We start from the raw sequence: 27,692 nt of genomic DNA on the forward strand, positions 1-27,692 counted from the left end.
ATTCTCGCCTGAAAATATGTTAAACGTTTATTTTGTGACCCAGAAAGAATAATAAGAGTAACATTAAAACTAAGTAGCTGCCGCCATTGTTGGAAACTGGGCTGGGCCGCGCTATGAATTCTGGGACAGAGCTTCTTCTTCTTCGGGGTTTAACGGCAGCTGGCATCCTTGTACATGCAGTGCTGCCATCTTCTGTTTCAGTCCGTTATTACACTCTTAAATCCTACTAATTCCTGCGTCGACTATTAAATTAGTCGTCGACGATTTTGATAGTCGACGTAATCGTGACTAGTCGACTAATCGTGGCAGCCCTACTGGTGATGAAGATGATTCACTGTGGTAGAGCTACTGATGGTTGATGTTTACCCAATCAAATGCAATGAGTGGGATTCCTGGTTAGGAATAGGTTAAAGGAAAAACTCAGATGAGCTTGTGTTGGCCTCCTCAGTGTGGAGGGAGAAAAGAGAATCGCATCAGAATTGCTGTTGCATTCTCTCCTACTGTGAATTGCTGTTTTCGTTTGTTTCAGGTTATATTCTAATGATATGGTTAAAACATGTTCTATCTCCACTACTGTGAGATTTCATTGACTTAGTTGCTCCTTTTTAACTTTCGGTCTTATAAAGTTCGTGGTTTGTGGAAATATCCACAAATCCAGCTTATTTAACAACTGAGACTTGGGTTCTTGAGACTTGATTACACTACAAGATTATTTGGTAAAATAAGAGCACAACGTGCTGGCATGTATAGAGCTCAGATGCTCAACTCATCCTCATATCAGTGACATGCAGTTTAACAAAAAGAAGGCATAGAATAATTTTAAGTCTTGTTTTATCCTTGTCTTCATTATTGACACAAACATTTCTCTTTTTCAAAAAATTAAAATAACTTGTATTTTCATTTGCTAGATGGGGATGATGGGGAATCCAGGGGGGCCCTTTGGAGGCCCATATGGAAGTCAAGGGAATCAAGGTCTGGGAGGCGCAGGGCTGGGCCCTCAGCTCCAGAACAAAGGTTCCATGGCTAATAGCATGGCCCAGTTCAATGTGGACAAGAAGAACCCGCCCATGCAAGGAATGGGCGCCATGGTAAGGAAGAGATGATCAAGAGAATGTTTCCAATAAATAAGTTGTATTCTGATCCGTGTTATGAATTAGTAGATTACTATAAACTCTAGGACAGTACCAGATACTGATGCTGGTTGATAGCCAGTAATGATGAAAATGTTTTGTGTGAGCGTTTAGCAAAAATTGATGTGAAAGAGTCAGACAATACAGATATCTGTCAAATCTATCATTTAATCTCCCAACACAATCAGAAACTAAATTACCTCTTCCTGCTGCATTACCTCTTCATGTCCTGTCATTTGACTTGAGCACTCAGTACTCTAGTATTGCTGTAAACACCATCCTTTTATTTTCTTCCTCCACCTCCTCTTCCATTTTTACTCCCTCTAATCTTCTGCCTTCTCTTTATTCTGTTTCTTTTCTCTTATTTCCTCCGTCTCACCTTGTCTTGTTGTCGCCCACTTTCTTTCCAGGGCACACAGCAGTCACAGACAGGTGTGGGTGGTCCCACAGGTGCACCTGTGGGAGGAGCCCCCGGGATGGTGCCGGGCGCTCAAGCAGTTGGTACCCAGGTTTCTGCAGCATCCGCTGCAGCCGGAGCACCGCCCACAGCCGACCCTGAAAAACGCAAGCTAATCCAGCAGCAACTGGTACTCCTGCTACATGCACACAAGTGCCAGCGGCGGGAGCAGGCCAATGGTGAAGTCTGGCAGTGCAACCTGCCCCACTGCCGGACTATGAAGAATGTCCTCAACCATATGACTCACTGCCAGGCTGGGAAGTCCTGTCAGGGTAAGTAGAAAGGATGCTGCATCCTCCTGGAAACACTGGATAAAATAATCCCTTCTGTAGCTGTCAAGCTGGCAACGTTCCTCGTAATGAAAGTGTATCTCACCTATTAAAATGGTTTAGTGCTTAAGCACATGAAGCTTAATTTTATTATGCTACCTGATTTTTGAGAGTAGTACTTAAGAAAGGAAAAAAAACAGCCCCCCCCTCCCCCCCTCCTTCTCTAATACACCTCCATTTCCCAACTCCTGATTCCATATCTGTTTTGCCTCATTGACCAACAGTTGCTCACTGTGCATCATCGAGGCAGATCATCTCCCACTGGAAGAATTGCACGCGACATGATTGTCCTGTCTGCCTGCCGCTGAAGAATGCCGGGGACAAGAGGAACACGCAGTGTGAGTGTCTGTATCCGACCAAACAAAAGAATATACCTTCCTTCATACCATTGGATAAATTTTTTAGATACTGTGCTGTTATCATTATCAATATATTTACACATTTATATTGTGTAAATGTATTAATAATGACCAAGTTTGATGTTCAGAATCAGAATACTTTATTAATCCCGAAGGAAATTAGGGGTTAACGTTGTAATGCTGATAATGTAAGTATGATTTTGTACTGGGTTTGAAATGACAGCGTTGTTTTGAATATACTAGTCAGTATTATATTATAGCACAAAAATATAATAATTTTTGCTGAATTTTCTATAAGTATTCAGTAAATGATTTTTATTTATTTATTTTTTAATTCTTAGCTTATTTTATTCATTCATAACTTTTGTTTTTTGTGTTCTTACAGCTCTACTTGCAGGGGCTGCTACAGGACTAGGCAGCTCACTTGGTACAATCCCTGGTAGCCAACCAAGTGCTCCCAATCTCAATCAGCCAAGCCAGATTGATCCCAGCTCTATAGAAAGGGCCTATGCTGCTCTGGGCCTCACCTACCAAGGGAACCAAATCCAGGCTCAGACTTCCCAGCCTAACATGCCCAACCAAGGCCTTCAAGGGCAGGCTGGTGTGAGGCCTCTGAACCCAATGGGTGAGTTTAGTTTATTTTCAGTAAAAAGACATTGTCTGAATTGTCTGCTCTTTTACAGCTTAATGCTAAGCATTTCTTTTTTTCAATGCCAGCAAGCGGTTAGGACCTTCAGCTTTCAGAATGAGTGAATTGTATACTTAAAGTGGCTTTTCAAAAGCTGTTTATCGCTGGTGGGAGCTATGAAGATAGCTATATAAAATTGTTTGTCAGATCTCCAGGAAAAATAATCATCTCAAGAATATGTTCCATGCTATGTAGCTTATCTTAACCCCTGGATATGTTGAAAAACATGTCCAGGCAAAAGCTTGTCCATTGTGTCCTACTGTTAGGATGACACTGAGAATAAACATATATAATTTCCTTTCTTTTCTATGCGGTGTAGGTGTGAATCCTATGGGAGTGAATGGAGGTGTGGGTGCTTCCCCTCAGAGCCAGCAAGCTAGTCTGCTGCAAGATACAATGATGCATCTTAATATGAACAACCAGGGGTAAGAGCAAACACAAAGGCTTTATTGTATTTATTTATTTTTTAAAGATTTGGTCAGTTCTACAAGGGTTTTAGGACATTTATTTTAAGAAGCCATTTAAAGGATTCACTCTGTCTCTTCTAGTCTGAATGATGCTGGTGGGGTCGGTTCCATGCCCACAGCAGCCCCTCCCTCCGCCACAGGCATGAGGAAAAGCTGGCATGAGGACATCACACAGGATCTACGAAATCATTTGGTACACAAGCTGTAAGTATTAAAGAGAAAAGCTGCATTATTTATTTAGTTTTGGACTGCACATAGGATCACAATTAGCATTGCTGTGCGAATACATTTAAAAAGGGGGGGGGCTTGTGTTTTCTTTTTCTTTTCTTTTTTTTTTAAGTTCCATTCATCTGCCTGGATATAAAAAATTAGGTGTCATGTATTTCTGTAGTCATAGATAGAAAACATACTGGTGGATTATCATATTAAATATGGTGAATGTTTCAGAAATAGATGGAGGGTTATCTGCTTGGTTTCATCAAGGTTTTTTTCTTCCTTTTTTTCTGGGATCTGAATGATGCCATCGAGACTGGATATCCATGTCATGTTCATCTCAGACACATACCTCTGTCCGCGCTGTAGTTAAAAACTACATAATTTCCACCATTTTTTCCTTCATCCTGTTTTCTGTCCTCCTCTTTACTTGTCCCTCCACAGTGTCCAGGCCATCTTTCCGACTCCAGATCCCGCTGCCCTCAAGGACCGTCGAATGGAGAACCTGGTGGCTTATGCCCGAAAAGTTGAGGGTGACATGTATGAATCAGCTAACAGCAGAGTAAGTTGCTCCTTACACTTGAGAAATCAGTGGTGTCGGTGTTTCAGTATCTATGTCAGTCATTGTGCTGTCATTACTTGTTCATTAAATTTATAGCAGCAGGTGAACCCCTGTCTTTTTTTCCTGTTGTTAACTTGTCTTTTTCCAAGATGAAAGAGAGCCACAGATTTGGTATTACTTGAGTTTCAAAATACTTCTATAATTTTCAAAATAATTTATATTTTTGTGTCCTTTCTGTGTTCAAATTCTTGTTTTCTAATGTCCTTAATCTCTTGTTTTCTTTTGACAGGCTGAGTATTACCATTTGCTGGCAGAGAAGATCTACAAGATCCAGAAGGAATTGGAAGAGAAGAGGAGGACCCGACTGCAGAAGCAAGGTGTGAACATTGGACCTGCTGGCATGGGACAGCCCCCTACTGGGCTGCCTCCAAGTGAGTGAACCTGTTGGGGGCAGGGGAAGAAGTGAAACGTTTTAGTGTTTGTTCAAAGTGTTCTGCTCATGCTTGGTGAACACACGGCAGTTTAACTTCCTTCTTCTCCTCCCCTATGTTTACAGACGGTCCCCTAACTGACCCGGTAATGGTGCGACCAGCAGGACCAAATCAGATGAACAGAACGCAAGGCCCAGGTAAAACATCTGTAGTTGCAGGCTCATCATTTTATGGTGGAATTGAAGCTTACACTGATTTTTTTATTTTTATTTATTCATTTATTTATTTTCTATTTATTTTTTTTATTTATGTTTTACCAAATGTTAACTTGGAGCCGAATGGGCTGAGTGTAATGCCATGATTAATCTCCACTGTGGACATAGACAGCTGGAGTAGCTGCGCGTCTCTAATATCTGCTGTCGTGCTCACTCTGATGACGAAGGCTTTAGAGTTGAGTGTCTTTGCCCTCATGTTGACACAGCCCCCCCCCCCAGTGTTGATTACTTTGAAAAATAAAATCCATGTAAAATATGTTTATGTTGTATATCATAAATTCTGTGTTTTGTCAGGTATGAATCAGTTTAACCAAATGGGAATACAGTCTATGGGCCAGAGGTCAACACCTCCTCTACCCTTGGGACCATCTGGCAACCAGGTGAGTACACACAGTGTTTCAGATATGTAGAAGAACACAGTTTAAAGAGTGGGGGAAATAAAATGAGTAGCTGTTAAATTAATTTGATTTTTTTTTATAACAAACTTCTAAGAAAATATAAAGTTTGGTTTTTTTGAAGACCAGTGCTTTTTTTTTTTTTTTTTTTTTTTTTTTTTTTTTTTTTAAACTTCAGATGGGAATGGTTGGACCCAGGGTGGGGCAGCCCAATGTTAACCAGCTGCCAGCCCCGTATATGTCCCAGGGACAGTTTCCTGGCTCAGGACCTGGAGTTGGAGCTCAGTCTGGGATGACACCACCTGGGGGACCAGGAGGTATGGTGCAGGTAAGAGGGCTCGCACTTCTTTTTGATGTTGCTTAGAAACCCTGATTGTACCTGTAGCAATTCATATTTAGGTCTTTAATAAGGACCTAAATAGTCCTTCCTTTCTTTTCTTTTCTCTTTCATTTTTCCCCCTCCAACTCAAATATAAACTCTGTTGTTAATGTGTTGGGTGTGAGGAGGAGAATTGTAAAGAGTACTGTGCAGGTCATCGTGTTCTGTAAGTACACACTACACTAACCATTAGTTATACATAGGGCTGAACGATTATGGAAAATAATCTAATTGCGATTTTTTGCCCCAATATTGCGATTGCGATGCGATATGCGATTATTTTTTAAGGTCTTTGTCTTCTGTATTATTAAACAAAGACAAGCAATACATCATATAGTATGGCCAATACTATATTACATTAATTTTAAACTGTTCTTTCCTGGAAGACAGACCTCTGTTATGATGACATGAGGTGATGCATGAATTGATGACTGACATTTTTATTTAACTTCTTCAATCACAACAGTATATTTGAACATACACAATAGTTTATTTTTAGCTTACAAACATCTGAGCATAAAGTGCTGACAAGGAACCCTGGTGTAAACATTAAAATGAAAGTCAGTACAATGTGCAGATTGCAGAAATATACATAAAAAAAATCAGTGGCTTTACCACACTCAGTTTTTCGACATCTGTGAACTACTAGACAGTCATTCAATTAAAAAATAATATTAAATAAATAAAACTAATAAATAAAAAATACACACATCTTACTGATCTCTGCAGTCAGTAACATTACACATAAAGTGCAAACATAATAGCAATTGTATAAACACACACACAAACACGCCTTTAAAGTTTAAAGGCGTGAAATTGGACGGTCTAGCCTTCTGATTAGCTAATCAGAAGGCTAGTTCTGATTAGCGTCACCGCTGTCTCGGTGGAGTTTAATAAACTCGGCCGTCTGCTTCTTGCTATCTAAAATATAACCAGACACTGGTGTAAATTCTCGACTGTCTCATACTTCTGTTTAATAAGTTTTCTGTTTGACGTTTAGTCAGCTGTGTGAAAACCAAGGAGGAACCCACCCGGGGGATTAATAAAGTTTTATTTTATCTAATCTAATAACTTTAATCTCAGCCAAACCGATTTACTCACGAACAAACAAAACACTGAAAAAAGCCCAACAATAACATTTTTAGGTTGTCTAAGTGACTTATATATTACGTTTAACCCGAGCAGCGAAACTCCGCGGTGATCTGAAAATGATGTGCCGGGAGTTGTGCCGTTCTCGGCCGCATCAGTAATCCTCGAGCTCCCGGCTAGCTGTCGAGCTGGTGGGTAGCAGACGCCTCTGAAAACGTCGAAGCACTTTTGCAAATATGGGATATCTTGATAAACCGAGCAGATATTTGATGTTTACACAACTACTTTCTCGCCTGAAAATATGTTAAAAGTTTATTTTGTGACCCAGAAAGATTAGTATGAGTAATTTTAAAACTTAGTAGCGGCCGCCATTGCTGGAAACTGGAGTTTGGCTGGGCCGCGCTATGAATTCTGGGATATGGTAGTAATTTGGACAGCCTTATAATCGCAGTATAATCGCAGCCTTTGCGGTTAGAAAATTGCACTTGATCATGTCGCGATATTATCGCAAATGCGATATATCGTTCAGCCCTAGTTATACATGTAAATCTAGGGATGCACCAACCCTTTGGATCAGATATATTTCCAGTTGTAACTTGGTTCATTTCTATGTTGTTCTGTGTTATTCTGTCATATACCAGTAGAAGTACATATAGCTTCCTCTAAGCTATAACAGGAAAAGGCCTGTACATTTTACTCAACCACATACTGTGGTCAAGTGAGTTGACATGATTGAAAAGCTCCAACCATCCTTTCCCTGCGTGTCTGTTTATTTCTCTCTCGGTTGTTGGGAAGCTTTTGCTGCACTTACAGTAATAAAAGTGTTGTCGCCAATTTAATTAATATTGACTTCAATTGTCTCTTGCTAGCTTCACTCTACATGAGAGGTGTGTATATCTGTGTGCACTCGCTGTGAGTCAAGGGGAGGTGAAACTAGTGCGAGTGTAAATAACAACAGTATAAAGTAACCTAATGATGTTCACGCTGAGGTGAAAGTGTAATTTTTAAGCCCACCGGAGCAGGCACTATTTTTAAGTGACGTCATTTTTCATAGGAAACGTAGTTTTTTTTAACTCTACAGGGCCTTTCAAAAGTTTACTGGTGTTTCTGTAGTTTCTGGAATGCATAGAAATTAAATTGCACTGTTGGAAATAGTTAATTTGATGCACGTTGTGTTTTTTTTTTTTTTTTTTTTTTTTTGTTTATATTTTTTTTGGTCGTTGTGCACAACAGTATTTTTGTTTTTCCTGCAGTTTACGAAAACTAGTGCATCTTAAAAGTGAAACTATGAAGACACTCAAATTTCCTATGGTTGAAAACTATTTTATGCAACTTTCTTGCATTTAGTTTTGAGGGATATACCTCTGAAACTTCTGTAACTAGAACTCGGGTCAGTTTGGCACGCCTCAACATAGTTTTTAGGGTTTTCCATTAGGTCATAGTACCAGGTACTTTTTAGTAGTTACTCGACTGTGGGTTCCAAGGCAAACCAAAAATGTCACGCCAACAGACTGCATACTACCGATTGACTAGTCAGTGACACTCGATGAGTCGTGAGAGCGTCTCCTTTATTAAAATGAAAACTGCCAATTTTGAAAACTATGGCAGTTTTCAAAATTGGCAGGGAAATGGCCGCACAGAAACAACACTGTTGTCCCCGAGTCTGACAAAAAGTAAAGTCATGTTTTAGTACGACTTTGGTAAGCTATGAAGGCGCACCGCTTGATGGATTGCCGGAGCATTACGGCTGCCGTAGTCAGGAGCCTTTTGGAGTAATCTGGGTCCAAAACTCCGTCTTCTTCAGGTCCCACTGCGGCATCACTGAGAGTTAAAAACTGTCTAAATTCTTTCATCTTTAATAAAATGATAGGCGTTGCTGCTTTACCAGGTGTAACAATTAAGTTTAACATCCAGGCATCCATGAAAACAGAATTTAGTAAATTCAACTGAGTTAGAAGTTAGCAGGAAGTTAGCTCGCTAGTTTCCACCTAAACATGATATAGCATGTTCTGACTGAGAGATTTCTGAAAAAATTCAAACGTACAGCTCTGCTATCACTTCCAACATAAATGAAGACAGAAAATTAAACAGCAGTGACGTTTGTAGGGTTACTGAAGTTGGACTAGCTGGTATATAATGATGTGCTACGTGATCGCTAGCAAAACAGCTACGTTAGCATAATATTAGCACAGTGAAGCTGAAGGATGAACGCTAACACTTTTCCACTTGATAAAAGTTAACGTGAGGGTTTCTGGGGGTTAGGGACAAATGCAATCACATGGCAGGATGCTATAAACGGGCCAAACTTCAGTCAGGAGAACAACTGAGATAATCCATCCACAATACAAGGTTAGTCATTAATATACTGCAACAACACGGGAATAGAGCAGTTGCGAGAGAATTCAGCATTAATGAATCAATGGTACGGAAGTGGAGGAAGCTCAGTTTTTGGCTTTCCCCATATTCCAAAAGTGCTTCGTCTCTTTGCTATGACTGTCGCCCGGCATAATTTGCAGATGATGTTGTTTGCAGCTGCTGCAATGCTTTCAACCCAAAACAGGCGCAGATTGATGACACCATCAACATGCGCTATCGCGGTAGAATGGTATAGTCAAAATCTCTACCGTTGGCCAAATTTATATAGTTTCTACCGTATACAGTTTATATCGCCCACCTCTGATTTAAATTTGTCTGAAGGAGAAGACACTAGATATGTATTTTCATACATAGGCTTTCTCCAGTTGTAAGACATAACCTTCACCAACAAAGGAAAGAAAATGCCACTGACATCTTCACAAAATGTTATCTTCTTTCTTAACATCTTAAGCTTCATCTCCTGAACTGAAGTCAGGTCTCTGACACAGGAAAACATGCATAAACATGCTTATTTATTCCAGATATCGTCACAGTAATTAATGTCAGCAGATTAGACACATGACCCTCCCATCTCAGAACAGCTGACAAGGAGCCAGCTAAACAACGTCGACAGCTGGTTATACGCTAACATTGTGACAGCTAATGTGGACTGTCAAGTAACTGAGTCCAAGAATGTTAGTGAAACTGTCTTTTGAGTGGATCTAAAGCCAGCTAACAGATGCTAAAACAGCAGCGCTTATCAGCAGTTCAACTTACCCTCAATAATTCATCTCCGCATCACTGAGACATGGAGTGTAAAGTCATGGTGAGCGGGCGTTTTTATTGTTTTTGATCTCTTGGCTAATTTAAACATGTTTTACCTGAAGGAGCCACTGTAGCTAGTGCACTTGAATTCGGGGGGGGGGGGTGTTAACTCTAATCTGCAATCCAGTCTACTGACATCTAACAGTGAAATTTATGCACACTGTAACTTTAAACTAACATAAGCACTGATACTCTGTACTGGCAGATATCTAAACCGGATTGGTGCATCCCCATTTAAAATGTAGCAAACTAAAATTTAAACCTGAAGAAGAGAAAACACACTCCAATAATTCCTGGATCATCAGATAGAACTGCAATATTCTGGGTTAATATAAAACTTTATGCGGTAAAATGTAAACGTAGGAGATGAGTAACCTCTTCATTCTTGCCATCCTCGGGCAGTATTGTTACAATTTCCTTATAGCGTGATGTTAAGAAACATGGATAGAATATAAAGCATCCTGATGTGATCTGATCACATACATTCTTAGGTTACCCAAAGAACAACATTTTCTGTCTCTTAACCAACTCTACCTCTGTCTTCAGACGCAGATGGGCACTCCTCCCCCCCTCTCAGTTGCGAGTCCTCTAGCACAGCCGGGTTCAGCTGGCACTCCCAGTGGTGTCCCTCCAGTAGGGCCAATGGGGCCTCAAAGCGTGGGTGGTGGAGGTCCCAACTCAGCTGTTGGAGCCCCTGCCTCATCAATGACTCCATCTAACACAAACCAACAACCCAACTCCAACCCTCATTTGGGGCCCATGCGTGGCAGCTCACCCTCTCCTGCTCACAGCCGATCACCTACTCCCCACCAGACGCCCCCCAGGCTTGCTGGGTCGCAGACGCCACAACCACACACCCCTAATGCATCACATTTGGTGCCACCCCCAGCTCCTCAGCAGAACCAGCTTGGTCAGGGTCCTGGCTCCAACAAGCCCCTCCAGCAGCAACACATGGGGCCTGCTGGTTCAACCACTCCATCTCATCCTGGAATGGCCTCAAGTTCAACACCGCATGGCAGTCAGCTGCCACGTACTCCGGTCAGTGTCCCTTATTATTAAAAACTGGCATTTATTTTTAATTCATGAGTTAGAAACTTTAAAAAATATTTTTTTTAAATCAGGTCTTTTAAGTTTGAAAAGTTTTAGACAACAATAAAATACTTTAAAGAGAAAATACTTTATAAATAATAGCACAAATATCTGAATCAGATCATCATCATGATATCAGTGATTTGCTGTGGGCATGCTTTGCCTCAAAGGTAAATTTACACAGTTCATCAAAGTTCTTTACAGATTTGATGCTCCAAGCAACTGCCAGAAGGATTAAGCTATGTCGCATTGCCCTTTCTGTTAATGTAACACCAAACTATGAGCAGTTTGTTCAGTTTTACTTGCATGTTCCCCTGTCGTGCACCACTTGCATATTTACTACTTGTATGCATCTAATTTGTGCATCTCTCTTCAGTTATCCCAGAAGGGTTCGTTCCCAGCCGACAGTCAGGCCCCGACCCCAGCTTCTGTCAGCAGTCTAGACACCTCGTCCCAGCAACCGGCGTCAAACACTTCAGCCACCAATGTGGACATAAAGATGGAGGTCAAACATCAGGATGAGGAGGACGAGAGCGATGCTGGGAGCTGCTCCAAAGGAGGGAAACTCGGCAACCTCAAAATGGAGGAAAAGCCTGTGAAATCCGAATTTAAAAAAGAAGAGTGTTCTGGAGAAGGCGGTAAAGGAGTTCCTATGGAAATGTCGACTACAACACAGGGGTCAGGAGTAAAGATGGAAGACAGAAAACCGGAGGTGAAGAAAGAGGTGAAGAAAGAGGTGAAAGATGAAGAGGAGAGCTCGGAGGCAGTCGTGTCGCAGGCCCCAGTGAAAAAGAAGAGTAAGTCAAAAATAAATTTTTACCAGCTGTTTTACACCTGCTGAAAATGAATCATGTTTTATTAATCCTTTCATCTCACTCTGCCCTCTAATCTCCATCATTCTTACAGTCTTCAAACCGGAGGAGCTTCGTCAGGCCCTGATGCCCACGCTTGAATCGCTCTACAGACAAGATCCAGAGTCTCTGCCATTCAGAATGCCCGTTGATCCTCAACTGCTCTGCATACCTGTATGTACCCCTGCTGAGGTTTAGATTATTTATACTTGCTCAGTTTCACATTTGCAAAAAAGTCTAACTTTTTATCTGCATTTTAACTCGTACAAATTTTAGTAGAGGGCTTAACTGCTCTGTTTTGACGTTGTGATGTTCCAGGATTACTTTGACATTGTGAAGAACCCAATGGACTTATCAACCATCAAGCGAAAGCTAGACACAGGTTAGTATGTGCTGCTGTATTTATGGAAACTTAGTAGACCACAACAAAAAAGCATAGATTTGGGGGTGTTAGAAGTTGATGTGTTAAGAAGGGAGGACTAAAAGTGTAAAAGTTTTTTGATTTCTAGATTGGAAAGTCATCATGGTTTGCGTGTGTTGGTTTTAGGTCAGTACCAGGAGCCCTGGCAGTACGTGGAAGACATCTGGCTGATGTTCAACAATGCCTGGCTGTACAATCGCAAAACCTCACGAGTCTACAAGTACTGCTCCAAGCTGGCTGAGGTTTTCGAACAGGAGATCGACCCTGTGATGCAGAGTCTTGGCTACTGTTGTGGGAGGAAGGTGAGACAAAGTGTGGAATAACTGGCTGAATGGACGAGGTGGAATAGGAGTGGGTACAGGTCACTCTTAAATTGGCAACAGCACTGCATAGGTTAGAGCTGTTCAACAGAGTTCGGTAATGGTTTGAGAGTCATTTGTATGTTCGGCAAGTATTGTGCATGTAAGTGGAAACACAAGCAATCTGCCAGAAAATCTAGTGAAAGTGCATTACATAGACAGACAAATGTCCCAAATGTTTTGTATAGCAGCCCAGAGCTCACACGATTATTAAAAAAATAAATAAAACAACTATTGGTTATTAAACTAACCCTTATCTTAATAAGCTAATTTAGTTTAGCTAAGTGTGTGTTCCTAAATGGCTCTTTCTCATCTGAGCTGCTGTGCAGAAATTTGCAGTATGTATGCGGATTTAAAAAAAAAAAAAAAAGAAAGAAAGAAGCAAAGCATTATTAATGCACTGGATTGGTATCGCGTTCCCAAGTTGTAGGACGTCACTTACACTGCTCAAGTTAAGGTGCTAAGTTGGTAACAACACCAAAGGTGAAGAAGCCCAATCCTGACACGGTGTGAAGACCTGAGTGCACGTTTGCATTGGTTCAAATTATCCCGGCCAATTAACTCATCAAAGTATTTACAAATGAACTTGAACCAGAGTCTAAGTAAACCAGGGCTTAGTGTATCTGGCTAAATATTAAGGAGTGATGCCGATAAAGTCTTACACTTTTATACTTTATAGAGGTTTTGTTTCAACACGTGAACCAATCCATGGAACCTAAAACTATTACGGTTTTATAAAACGCAGGTTGAAGATGTGTGTTTGAATTCCTTGACCATGTTTCAGACCTGAAAACAGAAGCAAGTGAAGTGGGTTCATAGCTAAAATTGGCCTTGAGCATGCCACTGCGATATCACATTTCAGCTCTCATTAGACTCTGCTATTTTTGGTTTTGCAGACAAATAACAAAACTGATTGCCCCTCTATTATTAAAAGCTGGCTGAAGGTATAGTACAGTGTGACAAATCGAAGTAGAACTTGACTTAATCAGTAAAGTTTTTTTTCTCAGATAAAATAAAAACCTAAACAGAACTTGGGAAATGTTGTCTCCTGTGAGTTTTTTTCAGGTTCAGGTTTTGTTTCTGGTTCCTCAAGTCAAGTACAAACATTTTTCTTGAAATTGTGTATATATCTTTGCCACTGTCACAGTGTGATTAAACTGAAGGTCAGTTTTAAGAAGTGCTTAGACTTGATAATAGTACTGTTGTGTGGTGTGGGGTTGTTAACTCGGGCAGCTGTCCCAGCAAGAGTGCGGGGGTGCTGTGCAATTTAACGTTGCACTTGACTGAAGTAGCACTATCCAGCAGCTTCAATGCTAATCGTATGACATAGATGGAATAGCTGCCTAGGTCGAACTCCCCACATACAGGTCCAGGGACATAAAAGTAAGACTCGGGGAGTTTATTTCATTACTTTTATAAGTATCGTAGGCTATACCAGTGAGAGGGCACTGATGAGTTTGCCTCATTCACATGATGCTGAGTGGCTAAAGATTCAGTTGTTGATGGTCAAGAGGTTAACGAGTTGTTTATCATTTTTCTTTGCTTCTCTCCATCAGCTGGAGTTCTCTCCTCAGACGTTGTGCTGCTATGGAAAGCAGCTGTGCACTATCCCCCGAGACGCTGCATACTTCAGCTACCAGAACAGGTATGGGGGGAGAAGGGAAGAGCAATAAAGAAATGAAGGGTAATAGGAAGAATGGATAGTAAAAAAGGAAGAGATTATAGAAGAGAGCCATTAAGAAGAGTTTTAGCAGTGGGCCAGTATTCAGAGAATATGAGGTAAATGCCAAATAATTATCTGATTAATTTTGTTTCCCTAAACACTTCCCTTCACTTCATGTTCTCCTTTTTTTTTTTTTTTTGGTATTAAATATTTCCATGTGGTGCCTAATGCACTGGCATTTTAACAGTCAGTCCTCTGATCACATTCTTTTAGAAGTGTGTGTGTGTGTGTGTGTGTGAGAGAGATTTTTTTAAAGAAAGCTTAGAATATTTAAACACCAGTGCAAAGCAGACAAGGCTTTGCACTGGTGTTTAAATTGACCGGACCTCATACCACAGGCTGTACCCAGGGGAGTCTACACCAAGTCTGTATGGTTTACCGAAAATACATAAACAGGGTGCTCCTTTAAGACCGATTGTCTGCATGATCGACTCTGTCACCTACTATAACATCTCCAAGTTTCTGGCTTCGATCCTCAAGCTGGTGGGCAGCTCTGAACACCACATCCAGAACACCCTGGATTTTGTTGAGAAGGTGAGAGATGTCATTATGGAGGCAGATGAAACCATGGTCTCGTACGACGTTACATCTCTCTTCACTTGCATCCCAGTCACGGAAGCGTTGGAGGTAGTTCGTAAGAGATTACAGGATGACACCAACCTCAGCAACAGGACCACTCTCAGCATCGACCAAGTGTGTTTGCTGTTGGAACTGTGTCTTCATTCCACCTACTTCACATACAAGGGTCAGTTCTACAGGCAGAAACATGGGTGTGCCATGGGCTCCCCAGTTTCACCCATCGTGGCCAATTTGTACATGGAAGAAGTGGAAAAGAGGGCTTTGCTATCCTACCCTGGAACACCACCAAGCCATTGGCTCAGATATGTGGATGACACCTGGGTGAAAATCAAATCTCAGGACGTACCACATTTCACGGATCACATTAACTCGGTGGACCGACACATCAAATTCACCAGGGAGGATATGAAAAGTGGCAGGTTAGCCTTCTTAGACTGTGAGATTTCCATCAGTAATGGGGGACATCTAAAAGCTGACGTGTAACGTAAACCTACACATACGGATCAGTATCTAAGGTTTGACTCTCATCATCCACTGAAGCACAAACTGGGTGTCATCAGGACGCTACAACACAGAGCGAACACCATCCCCACTGACACAGCGGCCAGGGAGGCAAAAGAACAGCACATCAAGAAGGCCCTGAGTAAATGTGGTTATCCCAGCTGGACTTTTTCAAAGCTGGAAAGGCGCCTAAAAAAAGCTCCAGCTGATCCATGAGAGAAGGACAACCGCTGCCCAAGCAAAAACCTGTAGTGATCCCATATGTGTCAGGAGTATCGGAGCAGTTGAGACACATTTTTTCTAAACACCGGGTCTCTGTGGCTTTTAGGTCCCCCGACACAAACAGAGTAACATAGTGTACGCTGTTAAGTGCCAGGAGGATTGCCAGGATTTATACATCGGGGAAACCAAACAACCTTTGGCGAAGCAGATGGCACAACACAGAAGAGCTACCTCGTCAGGCCAGGACTCTGCAGTCTATTTACAGCTACAGGCCAGTGGACACTCTTTCAAGGATGGGGATGTACACATCCTGGACAGGGAGGAACGCTGGTTTGAGCGCGGAGTCAAGGAGGCCATTTACGTGAAAAGGGAAAGACCATCTCTGAATCGAGGAGGGGGCCTAAGGGTACATCTTTCACCATCTTACAATGCTGTGATTGCAGCCATTCCCCAACTCTCTGTGAATGGTACTCATGGCCATTGATCAGTGGTCTTTGATCAGTGGTCTTTGATCAGTGGGTTTTGGTCAGTGGGTTTTGGTCAGTGGTTGTTGATCAATGGTCATGAGAATTTGCATAATTAAGATTAAGGAACTGACCTCCCAGCCCATTGTTCCTTCAGTGGGCTGGTTTCAGTCATTATGCAAATGTACTGTTTATAAGATTGGGGAAACCTGCAGTCAGCTGAGACTGAAGAAGTCACTTGGATGAGTGACGAAACGTTTCTCCCACAAAACGCTACGTCCAGATGAACAGAATCGGCTTTTGGAGATTTAAACACCAGTACTAGATTTTATCTGTGTGGTAGCGAGGCAGGAAACCCATGAACAACTGCAAACGAACACTCCCTCGCTTCCTAAAATGGTTAATAAATAAATAGCATTTATATTTTGTGACAATGATCAAAGAGGCTCAATCATCTGCCTTCCTTAGTAAGTTCTCTACCCAGTGGACGGACTCCTGATTTGTCACCTTTGACTCCAGGTGCCGAATTTTATTTTTTATTTTTTTCTACAGCATAGCGAGACATAACTCTCCACCCTGCTGCAGGTTCTGGTTAGGGTGGCTCTCCACAACCAATCAAAACTGGCATCACAGGCTGTAGTCAGAGACTGTCAAGTAAAGTCTGTTCCACCAAAGGACAAGGGACTTGAGACAGGTGAAGGATATTGAGGACTAGCCTACTTGTAGGGAAATGAGATGGTGAGGAATGAAACTAGTTGGCAGTGACAGACTTTTCAAAATAACTGTGGTGGATTGGTTACTAGTAAATCAATAATGTTAAATGTAATTAAAAGTAATGGGTGACTCGCCAAAGCAAAATGGAACTGTGGGGAAACTATGCTAACGCAAATTGAAGTAGGAAGAAACTGGACAATAAAGGCCACACTTTCAAAATCTTCCCTTGATCATTTTTAAAAATTATTTCTATTATCATCATCATCATCATCATTATTAAGTCCAGTCATGCAAACTTTAGCGGAATGTGAAAGGACCGACTTTAAAATGAACTTCCTGAATGAACAGCTGAGCAGTTGTCTGTGCTTGTTCATTATCTGTTGAGTGTTTGTATTACGTCCTGTGCCACAGCTTCCTGCTCCCATTTAGCTCCTGTTGATTCTGCTCCTGCTCTGTTAGCTGTGGTGGTGGTTGTTGTTGCTGTTGTTGCTCATCCTCTCATGTCCAAATTGCTAATCTGTGCTTTGCCTCGGCTCTCTGCTGTGTGTTGTCCTGGATGTTTGTCTCGTCTTGTTCCCATACGACGTGTCTGTCTCCCCTCCTCAAATGATTGTGATATCAACATTGGCTTGCATTTGCCTTGCCCCACCATGTACCACCAACCCCCCCTCCACCTCATTCCCTCACCCCTTACAATCATGACTGGCTGTTGCGGTGACGACTTCCCTGCTGTCCTGCGTTCCTCCTTCCTGCACTTCCTGCTTGCTTGGCTTGTGGCACCCTGCCTTGCCCATGTCCTATACCATTTGGTGACTGCCCTCCCATGCGCTGTCTGTGGTTGACTGTGCTGTGGGGAATGGTGTAGTTCACCAAAATTTGGGCTTCTTGCTAACAGGTACCACTACTGCGAAAAGTGTTTCAACGAGATCCAGGGAGAGACCGTTTCCCTGGGTGACGACCCCACCCAGCCACAGACGTGAGTATTAGTTAATAAAATGTGATTTTTGAACTTAAATGTCACCTTTCAGCATGCTAGATGCTTTTTAATGCTTTCCAGTTAATCTCTTGTGTGAGTCTACACTGTTCATTTCTATTATAGGAAAAAAAGAAACTGCAATAGGTGTGCTTAAATCATATTTCATGGTGTAAACTTTACCAGCAAAGCCATGGGATGTAGACTCCACACCTAATATTTGATTTAGCAGATTTTAATACGTCAACGAGAAAAGAAAATGAACATTTCTGCATTCCACTCAATTTCTAATCAAAATTAATTTCCTCAGCATGCCCCTGAAAGAGATTTTATTAAGTGTTTTGCAATAATTTTTTTTCAATTTCCACCTGCTGCAGTTTTACAGTATCCCTCTTTGTTGGTTTTAGATCAATAAGCAAGGATCAGTTTGAGAAGAAGAAGAACGACACACTGGACCCTGAGCTGTAAGTCTGCCTTTTGTCGTGGGCAAATTTAATTTTTGTGGTGGGGTGAAGAGATTTGGTCTAAGCTGTGTCCTCCCCTCTGTCCCTTTCGTCAGGTTTGTTGAATGTATGGATTGTGGTCGGAAGATGCATCAGATATGCGTCTTGCACAATGACACAATCTGGCCAGAAGGGTAAATAGCCTTTTTGTTTCCATTTGTTTGATTTCTGTGAAAGTCCAGCTGGTGTTTGGTAAAAACTGATTTTGGTTTTTATCCATCTTGTTTCTGTTTTATAGTTTTGTATGTGATGGCTGCTTAAAGAAGTCGAATAAGGCGAGGAAGGAAAACAAGTATTCTGCCAAAAGTAAGTGGACATTTGTGAGCTCACTTTTGTAATTGTGCAGCTTTTAGTGTTTCACACAGATCAGTTTGTCGTTGGTGCAATGTGGGTGTATATGCATAAAATTATACCTGAATTAACTTTGGCTATATGTTGCTCATATAACCATTTGACCAAACTCTGACATAAAATAATAATTACAGCTAAAGTTTGTGTTGGCTTTCCTCCAGCTTGATGTCTTTCCCTGCAGTTGTTCAGAGTGTGTTAGACGTACACTTACCAACAGAAGTTTTTATATTTGTCATTTCGTGCTGGCTGTTTTATACAGTTGTTGACTAACTTAACTGTCCCACAGGGTTGCCCCAAACGAAGTTGGGGGTTTTTCTGGAGCAAAGGGTGAACGACTTCTTAAAGCGACAGGCCCACCCAGAGTCTGGAGAGGTCTTCATTCGTGTTGTTCATGTATCTGATAAAGTCGTGGAGGTCAAACCAGGCATGAAGTCCAGGTACAACACTCTTCATCCAGAGCTGGAGCTAGGTTTTACCTACATCCGCTCTTGTGTGTCAACTAGATCAAGGCGTTTTGGGAATTCAAGTTGAAATCTTACGTCTGGTAAAACCTGCAACATTTCATTAATTGAGATAAGGAAAGGTGTCAGTGTTTATTTGTGAATTAATTTTTCGATTTACTGAATTGTAAAGAACGGAGTAATGGATAGTTAAAGCTATAAATGCTTTTAAAACAAAAGATTTTGCCTTTAATTTAAAATTTCCTGATTAAAATAGTGTTGAAATGGAAGCTAACAGTGATTAAGCTAATAATTATGATGAAATAAATGCAATCTAGCTATCAGCTTGTTGCAGACGTCTGTGAGTATAGGCTTTCATTTGATTTGTACAGATTCACATTATTCACAGCTCCTGTATTAACTCGTGTTTTTGTCTCCAGATTTGTGGACAGCGGCGAGATGTCAGAGTCATTCCCATACAGGACTAAAGCCCTTTTTGCATTCGAGGACATTGATGGAGCAGACGTCTGTTTCTTTGGTATGCATGTTCAGGAGTATGGATCTGACTGCCCTCAGCCCAACCAGAGGTAAAGATATCACCATATTGTTAAACTTTTACCAAGTACTTTGTGTTTTTCTATGTTGGAATCATTTAAAATGCAGTTTTGACACAATGTTTTTTTAAAGTTACATTTTTTCTTCTTTCATCCACTCAGGCGAGTGTACATCTCCTACCTGGATAGCGTACACTTCTTTCGGCCGCGCTGTCTAAGAACAGCAGTTTACCATGAAATACTCATTGGCTACTTGGAGTATGTGAAGAAATTGGGGTGAGTGCTGCTACAAGAAAAAAAACATTTTTTGTTCCGGGCTACACAAATTCTTATAAAAAGTTGTTATTTTGATATAGTTTAATTTGTCCAGTAGGTGTTTGATTTGTGTTCTCTTGTTTGAACTCGTAGCTACACCACCGGCCACATCTGGGCCTGCCCACCTAGCGAAGGCGACGACTACATCTTCCACTGTCACCCTGCAGATCAGAAGATCCCGAAGCCCAAACGCCTTCAGGAGTGGTACAAGAAAATGCTGGATAAAGCTGTGGCAGAACGGATAGTGCATGACTACAAGGTAAAGAGGCATTCTTTGACCTCTGGAGGGTTTAGAACAGGAGTAAAGATAAACTTTATTGTATAATACATGCGTAATAACAATACTGTCTGTTTACCCCAAAAGGATATATTCAAGCAGGCGACAGAGGATCGTTTGACCAGTGCCAAGGAATTGCCTTACTTTGAGGGGGACTTTTGGCCTAATGTGCTGGAGGAGAGCATCAAGGAGCTGGAGCAGGAGGAGGAGGAGAGGAAAAGGGAGGAGAACAGCACTTCCAATGAGAGTGTTGATGTAAGAATTAACGACTCAATGTAGTTCTTGAATCTAAATGCACTGATTGAAAGAGGGGTGAATAAGGGTTAGCATTGCAAACGTCAGTTTCTCATCAGTGTGATTGTTTTGTTTTAAACCACTTTTTTTTTTTTTTTTTTTTGGTGCAGGACACAAAAGGAGACAGCAAAAATGCAAAGAAGAAGAACAACAAAAAGACTAGTAAGAACAAGAGCAGCCTGAGCCGAGCCAATAAGAAGAAGCCTGGGATGCCTAATGTGTCCAATGACCTATCACAGAAACTCTATGCCACTATGGAAAAACACAAAGAGGTATGTGGGGTGGGGGATTTTGAGGTTTTGCCATTTTTGGGGGATGAGCTGCTGGCAAAAACGTGAAACTGTTTTAAAGACTACGTTTCATCTGATCTCCTCTCTTTTCCTCTCCTAGGTGTTCTTTGTGATTCGGCTGATTGCAGGCCCAATGGCAAATGCCTTGCCCCCTATTGCTGACCCAGATCCCCTGATGGCATGTGACCTCATGGATGGTCGTGATGCTTTCCTGACACTGGCCCGAGACAAGCACCTTGAATTCAGTTCGCTGAGGAGGTCCATGTGGAGCTCAACGTGCATGTTGGTGGAGTTGCACAACCAAAGCCAGGACCGCTTCGTTTACACGTGCAATGAGTGCAAACACCACGTGGAGACTCGCTTCCACTGTACTGTTTGTGAGGTGAGTTGGAAAGAGAAGTGAGGTGTGTTTGGTTTGTCTGATTTGTCCCAGGGCAAAATAGGTGGCATTTGGGTTTATTATTATTACTGTTATTATTATTTTTATTATTGTAATTGTTCAAAAACCTCCAAGTTACACTTCTAACTGTCTCTATTGTCATCTGTTTTAGGATTACGACCTCTGCATCACATGCTACAACACTAAGGGACATGAGCACAAGATGGAGAAGTTAGGCCTCGGCTTGGATGATGAGAGCAGCAATCAGTCTGCCGCTGCCACTCAGAGTCCCGGAGATTCCCGTCGCCTCAGCATCCAGCGCTGTATCCAGTCGCTCGTCCACGCATGCCAGTGCCGAAATGCCAATTGCTCTCTGCCGTCCTGCCAGAAGATGAAACGTGTCGTTCAGCACACAAAAGGATGCAAGAGAAAAACCAACGGTGGCTGCCCCATCTGCAAGCAGCTTATCGCATTGTGTTGTTATCATGCTAAGCACTGTCAGGAAAACAAGTGCCCAGTCCCCTTCTGTCTAAATATCAAGCACAAGCTTCGCCAGCAGCAGCTGCAGCACAGGCTTCAGCAAGCTCAGATGCTGAGAAGGAGAATGGCCAGCATGCAGAGAGTGGGCCAGCCCGCTGCAGGAGGAGCACCTGGGGGAAATGGACAACCCTCTCCCGGAGCCAACAATGGAGCTACTGGTCCTGGTACCCCTACATCGGGAACGCAGCCCCCTACCCCACAGACACCTACCCAGGGTAACATGTCTGCACCTTCTCAGCAGCAGGGGGTTGGGATGGGTGGTATGGGAACTCCAGGTGAGCAACAGCAAGGTGGTGGCATCCCCCCTCAACACCATCTCCACCAGTTTCCGTCAGCAGGTGGAGGGGGGATGATGAATTCTCCTCAGCAGCAGATGGTACCTCAGCTTCAGCAGCAGCCACCAAATCTCCAGCAGCTCCAGCAGCAGCAGCAGCAGCATCCTGGTAGTTTGCCTCCATACAACCCCAGACCAGCTGGAGTCCCTGCTCTTCATCAGCCCCTTGGGAAACCTGGAATGGGTCCAGCAACCCCTCCTCAGCAACAACCACCACCCAATCAAGGCCAGGGGTCCATGGGTGTCCAAGGCCAGCAACAAGGGCCACCCCTGGCTGCTGTAGAGACGGCACTAAAAATCCAGCGCCTGGCAGAGACCCAGAGACAGATGGCTCACGCCCAAGCACACATGCGTGGCTTGGGACAGGGGGGCATGATACCTCCACATCCTCACCATCAGAACAACCAGGCCCAGATGAGAATGCCCCACATTGGGGCCCAGGGCATGCCGCTCCAGGCTCAGGGAGTTGATGGAAGGACTATGTTAGATCCACAGCAACCAGGAACGCTAGCAGGGATGCAACAGGGTGGTCCTCCGTCACAATTGCCGCCTCAAGTTCAGCAGCAGGTCCAGCCAGGTGGACAGCTTCAGCCAACAAACCAGCAGTGGGGTGCTGGGGGACCAACCATGAACCAACAACAACGGCCAAACATGATGGGTCATATGACACCACAGCAGCAGCCAGCAGTTCCCCAACCACAGCAACAAATGCTGAATCAGCAGCAGCCTCAACCAGGAAACCGAGGGCTGATGCAGGCAATTGGAGGAGCAGGGGGGGTACCTGCTTCATTAGTAGCTGGATCGGGGAACTTGCCACAGGCAGCACTACAAGATCTCCTGCGAGCGCTACGCTCCCCAAGCTCAGTCTTGCAACAGCAGCAAGTCCTCAACATCCTTCGTTCCAACCCAACGCTCATGGCTGCTTTTATTCGGCAGAGAGCAGCCAGGTATCAAGGTGCTCAGGGTGGCCCTGGAGGAGCAGGCGGGCCTCCGCAAGGAGGTCCTGGAGGTGTGCGTTTCCAAGGAGCTGCTGGAGGTCTGCCTGGTGTAGGAGCGCCTGGAGCCAACCAGCTTGCCAATATGGATGGACAACAGCAGGTTAATGTGAACCAGGCAGGCCAGCCAGGGATGAACATCCCTCAGGGTGGAGCAGGGGGAGGAAATATGCCCACCATGGCTCAGCTTCAGCAGTTACAGCAGCGCCCGATGTTGCCAGGAAACTTACAGCAACAACAGCAAATGGCCACTTTGCAGCAGCAGCAGCAGCAGCAACAACAGCAGCAGCCACAGGGAGCAATGCAACCAGGTCAGCAAGGGAACATCGCCAATATGACACCACAGTTCAGAGAGATGTTTTTGAGAAGACTGCAGCAACAGCAACAGCAACAAATGGGGAACCACGGCCAGTTCCAGCAGCCTCAAGGACTCCAGCAGCAACAAGGCCAGCAAAGCTTCATGCAGCCTGGCCAGGGACAGCCAGGGATACCCCCATCTTCTCAACCCCAACCTGGGGGTGGTGTAGGGGTTCCCCAGCAGCAAGGACCACCACCAGGTGGGCCAGGACAGTTAGGCCAGCAAGGCTACCAGATGTCACAAGTAGCTGCAGTGCTCCAGCACAGGCTGATGCAGCAGCAGCAGCAGCAGCAAAATCAAATGGGTGGTCTTCAAGGACAAGATGTAGGCCCCAGTGGAGGCCCTGGAGGACCTCCACTCCAGCCTGGACAAGGTGGATCAGGGCCAGGGCAACAACCGCAGAGTGGTGCAGGTGGTGGCCCCCAAATGCCACAGACGTCCCAAGCCATGCTTGCCCAAAATATCCAGCAGAGGCTCCTGCAGCAGCAGCAACAGCAGCACCTTGGAGGGGGTTCTCCAGCCCACCATAGCAGTCCTATGAGTCCCCAGCAGCAGATGGCCCAGTCCCCCCATCACCACCTACAGGGACAAGGAGGACTCGGTCCAGCTGGATCGCTCAGCAGTCAGGTCCGGTCCCCTCAGCCCTCACCAAGGCCACAGTCGCAGCCTCCACGCTCCAGCCCGTCCCCACGCATGCAGCCTTCCTCCCAGCCTCAGCCCTCACCTCACCGCATCTCCCCTCAGACCCAGAGTGGGTCGCCCCACCCAGGGCATCTCGGTCAACATTACTCCAACATGGCACCACCCCAACCTCCACAACCCCAGCAACAGCAGCCAGGTAGTTCTGTAGATCCTAGTCAGTACAATTCGGACCAGAACTCTATTATGTCTCAGCTGAGTGGGATGACGGGGATGCACGGTGGACAAGGGGGGCAATCAGACATGTTGGGTGGGAACAACAACAGCGGCGGCGGCGGCAGCAACAACAACAACCAGGAGCTGGGAACGAACATTAACCACAACCTGATGTAGCCTTGACTCTGTACTGTCTCTCTCCGTCGTGATGCTCTGATCTGTTGCCCCAAATGACAAACTGCCATGAAAGGAGAGCGGGGCAGCTTTGGGGTTTTAGAAGTTTTTATTTTTTATTTAAATATTTTTCTGATGTATAAATATGAACTGAAAGCTTCCTTCCTATGGGAGATGCAACATCAATCTTAGAAGTCAATAATTGAATAAATTAAAACAATGGTAAGTTATTGCTGTTAATAAATATCTATATATTTTTGCCAATTGTGTACAAAAAAGGTGGAAGGTCAGTGTTTCAGGTTGAAGATATTACTTCTTTAAGTATATGACAATATTTTTGGGGACTGAGAATTTTTGCCTTTTTATGAATATTTTTAAGATTTCAAATGTTGCTAAAAATGAGAGTTGACATGATGTACTTTTTTTTTCTTATTCTTTTATTTTTTCTCCTCAAATACCCATCATGATTGTATCTATTTTGCAGAGTACGTTTATTTTATTTCTATATTATTATAATTATTATTATTTCGTGCCCTCGGCGATTCGTTAATCAGGCATCAACATATCTTCCGTTACCCGACCCTTCTTCTGGACACACAAACGTAGATTTTTTTTCCAGTGACTGCAGCGATTCAGAAGTATATTTATTGGGTTTGTGGGTGGTTAGGAAGGTGTGTTCAATGCAGTTTGATTTATTTTTTAAATTTTTTTGACAGCTATCCCAGGTTTGTCTTCGTCAGGGTTTCTATAATTTGAATTAAACCGTAAGATCTTTTGTTTTTGTTTTTTTTCCCTTATGGGGCCGCCTCTTCGCACTTCTCCTGTGAATGTGCACACTTTCTTCATCCTAACTTCTCCTGCTCCACAACCTGCGTACTATATACCTGTATTATAGCTGTTGAAGCTCGCTGATGATTTAAAAAAAGAAAAAGAAAAAAAAAGGTTGTGTGTACATATATTACAGCTGCATTTATGAACAGTAACCTGGAGAAGAGGTCGCTAAAATCCCGCCTTTATCCCGAACCCCAACAGTTTTCCTTACATCCTTATCCTCCCCCCGTCCCACACCCTCACGACTGCCTCTCAGCCACAAGGTTTAATTCACTGTTAGTACTGTACAAATTAAGAAATGGTGGACTTGGATACTTTTTGTTTGTTTTTTCTTTTGTAATGAAAGTGAAAGATGTAAAATAAGTGTACATACTTTAAAATCTTATGAGCAGAGACATTTTCTGCTGTTGTTTCCTCTTGTTTGATTGAATATTTGCTTGTATGTGTTTGGAAAAAAAAGTGCTCCTGAGCTACTGTACAGTATTGTTTTGTTTTGTTTTCTATAATGTACAGTATGGGGTGTAGTCGGTCACAAGCACCAATGCGCCTTTTTCTGTGTAAGGTTTTAGGGAGGCTATAGCAACCGAGTCACACACCTAAACAATCTCAGCAGTTAAGACAGGAAACCTGTACGACGATGAGCCGAAGCTGGGGTCGGTTAGAGGTGTGACTTAAGAGTTCAAATTTGGTCATTTAGCTTTTTATGGAGAGGACTGAAGACACAATATTCACATGCTCACTATTTTTCTTAAAGGTCGGGCTTGCTGGGTATGGGGAAGGGAACGCATCAGAAACCAGGTGGCAATATATCTTGAGACTTATTTTATAAGAAAAAAAAAAACAAGGAAAAACTGTCTTTTATAAATAGATATATTATTTAATTTTATTTTTTGGAAATAAAACTTGAAGCTACAGGAATTAATAGATAAAACATGCTTTGTTTTTGTATTAAAGATGTTATGGTGATGCAAAAAGAACCTGCAGACAGTCTTTCAGTTCGCCTGGGGAGGCCTTGGAGTATATTATACCATCCTTTTTTTTTTTTTTTTTTTTTCTTTTCTTTTTGGTTGTTTTGAAGAAATGTTTCATGTACATGAATATAGTTGTAAACATACTGAATCACTGTACAAACTGATGGCAACTGAACAAATAGTTTTGTTATCATTTCTTTTTCCTAAAGAGACTGGAAGTAAGACTATTTAAATATTTGTTTAGTATTCAAATGGAATCTTTGACCACTCTCTTCTTTTCTTTTTTGTTCTTGTTAACAGTTTTGGTGCTTGCTGAGAGAAAGCAAAAATAACTGTTGCTCCATTTTCATTAGTTTCTTTTAAGTTATTTCGGTGGTCTGATTGTTTTTGTTTTTGCCAATAAATTAATTGTACAATAAAGTATGTTTGTACCATTGGGGAAAAAAAACTTTTTTTTTTTTTTTCTCTGTCAGTTATTAATGACAATATGATGCATCTGCGCATCAGTCAGAAGCCTGTGCCATTTGAAGATGGACAGTAAATAAGTCTAAAAAAATTCCACATTTAAGCGATGAAGAGGTTTAAAGGGTTTTTGCCAGAGGACACTGAAAATTGTTTTGTCATCCTGTGGGGACGAGTTTGTTCAGCTCTAGCATTTTAGAAAGAAGTTGTGTCAGCATGTTTTCTGTTAAAAGATCAGATATTATGAGATATTTTTCAAACTCTCAAACACGTGTATATAGTCCTTAAAATTTACTATATCTTGTACGAAGTGCCAAACTGGAGTTCTTGAATTGTCATTTGAAGCTGCCTTCAGAAAAACGATTCTGTCCGAGTTTTAAGCCTGAGATTTGTTTTTTCCAAGTTCCTTCCTTACAGACCACAACTGTGTAGTTAAGAATAATGTATTTACTTATGGTTTAAAGTTAAGCATCTTAGGGGAATGACTGTTTTTAATGGCTTTTTTATCACAGTGTTGTGCAAAGTGATGCAAATGCATCAGCTGTTCCAAGTTCTCCAGTAAGGAGTTTTGTTTTTACTAGCCTAAATTAGCATCACAGTAAGTTCAAATAAAATGCAGTAAATTAAAGATGCAATTTGCTGATTAAGCTGTCTAAACTGTGCTAAGATTAGCTGATAAATCTCCAGCTCTACCCTCTCAGTCAAATATGGACATGCATACCAAAAAAAAAAAAAAACAACAACCCAAAAACAAATATGGAGATGGGGGGGAAAAAATGCTAAACCTGCGCTTTCATCATTCTCCACAAACCAACAATGGACTGATGGCTGCATCCATCATTTATATACAGTCAATGGTCTAAATATGTGAAAACTATCAAGTCAAAGAAACAAAGTTTAAACTTGAAATCTGCTTTTA

The 27,692-nt window shown here is 42.5% G+C and overlaps 1 protein-coding gene across 4 annotated transcripts in view; it reads left to right on the plus strand.

The window, feature by feature from the left end:
• ep300a (EP300 lysine acetyltransferase a) overlaps positions 1–27,377 on the plus strand; it is a 33,934-nt gene extending 6,557 nt beyond the window's left edge. The window contains exons 3-31 of one of the 4 annotated variants that reach the window (XM_086302930.1): positions 909–1,088; positions 1,541–1,859; positions 2,141–2,260; positions 2,661–2,900; positions 3,283–3,388; positions 3,512–3,634; positions 4,088–4,205; positions 4,495–4,636; positions 4,762–4,833; positions 5,206–5,291; positions 5,485–5,634; positions 10,501–10,992; positions 11,420–11,840; positions 11,950–12,068; positions 12,213–12,276; positions 12,442–12,617; positions 14,231–14,319; positions 17,743–17,853; positions 18,258–18,314; positions 18,410–18,487; positions 18,592–18,659; positions 18,991–19,141; positions 19,585–19,731; positions 19,861–19,974; positions 20,107–20,272; positions 20,378–20,545; positions 20,695–20,856; positions 20,975–21,256; positions 21,426–27,377. In XM_086302930.1, coding sequence (XP_086159056.1) covers positions 909–1,088; positions 1,541–1,859; positions 2,141–2,260; positions 2,661–2,900; positions 3,283–3,388; positions 3,512–3,634; positions 4,088–4,205; positions 4,495–4,636; positions 4,762–4,833; positions 5,206–5,291; positions 5,485–5,634; positions 10,501–10,992; positions 11,420–11,840; positions 11,950–12,068; positions 12,213–12,276; positions 12,442–12,617; positions 14,231–14,319; positions 17,743–17,853; positions 18,258–18,314; positions 18,410–18,487; positions 18,592–18,659; positions 18,991–19,141; positions 19,585–19,731; positions 19,861–19,974; positions 20,107–20,272; positions 20,378–20,545; positions 20,695–20,856; positions 20,975–21,256; positions 21,426–24,512 — 7,608 coding nt within the window. In that variant the 3' untranslated portion in view covers positions 24,513–27,377. The remainder of the gene's footprint in view (positions 1–908; positions 1,089–1,540; positions 1,860–2,140; positions 2,261–2,660; positions 2,901–3,282; positions 3,389–3,511; positions 3,635–4,087; positions 4,206–4,494; positions 4,637–4,761; positions 4,834–5,205; positions 5,292–5,484; positions 5,635–10,500; positions 10,993–11,419; positions 11,841–11,949; positions 12,069–12,212; positions 12,277–12,441; positions 12,618–14,230; positions 14,320–17,742; positions 17,854–18,257; positions 18,315–18,409; positions 18,488–18,591; positions 18,660–18,990; positions 19,142–19,584; positions 19,732–19,860; positions 19,975–20,106; positions 20,273–20,377; positions 20,546–20,694; positions 20,857–20,974; positions 21,257–21,425) is intronic. The other 3 variants (XM_086302932.1, XM_086302931.1, XM_086302933.1) reach the window with 3 other exon arrangements.
• The last annotated feature ends 315 nt before the right edge of the window (positions 27,378–27,692 follow it).

The sequence above is a fragment of the Aulonocara sp. 'chitande type north' Nkhata Bay genome, linkage group LG8 (genome assembly GCF_057382095.1).
Source record: "Aulonocara sp. 'chitande type north' Nkhata Bay isolate Kocher_YH1m ecotype deep benthic linkage group LG8, A_spYH_male_GT1.1, whole genome shotgun sequence".
Lineage (NCBI taxonomy): Eukaryota > Metazoa > Chordata > Actinopteri > Cichliformes > Cichlidae > Aulonocara > Aulonocara sp. 'chitande type north' Nkhata Bay.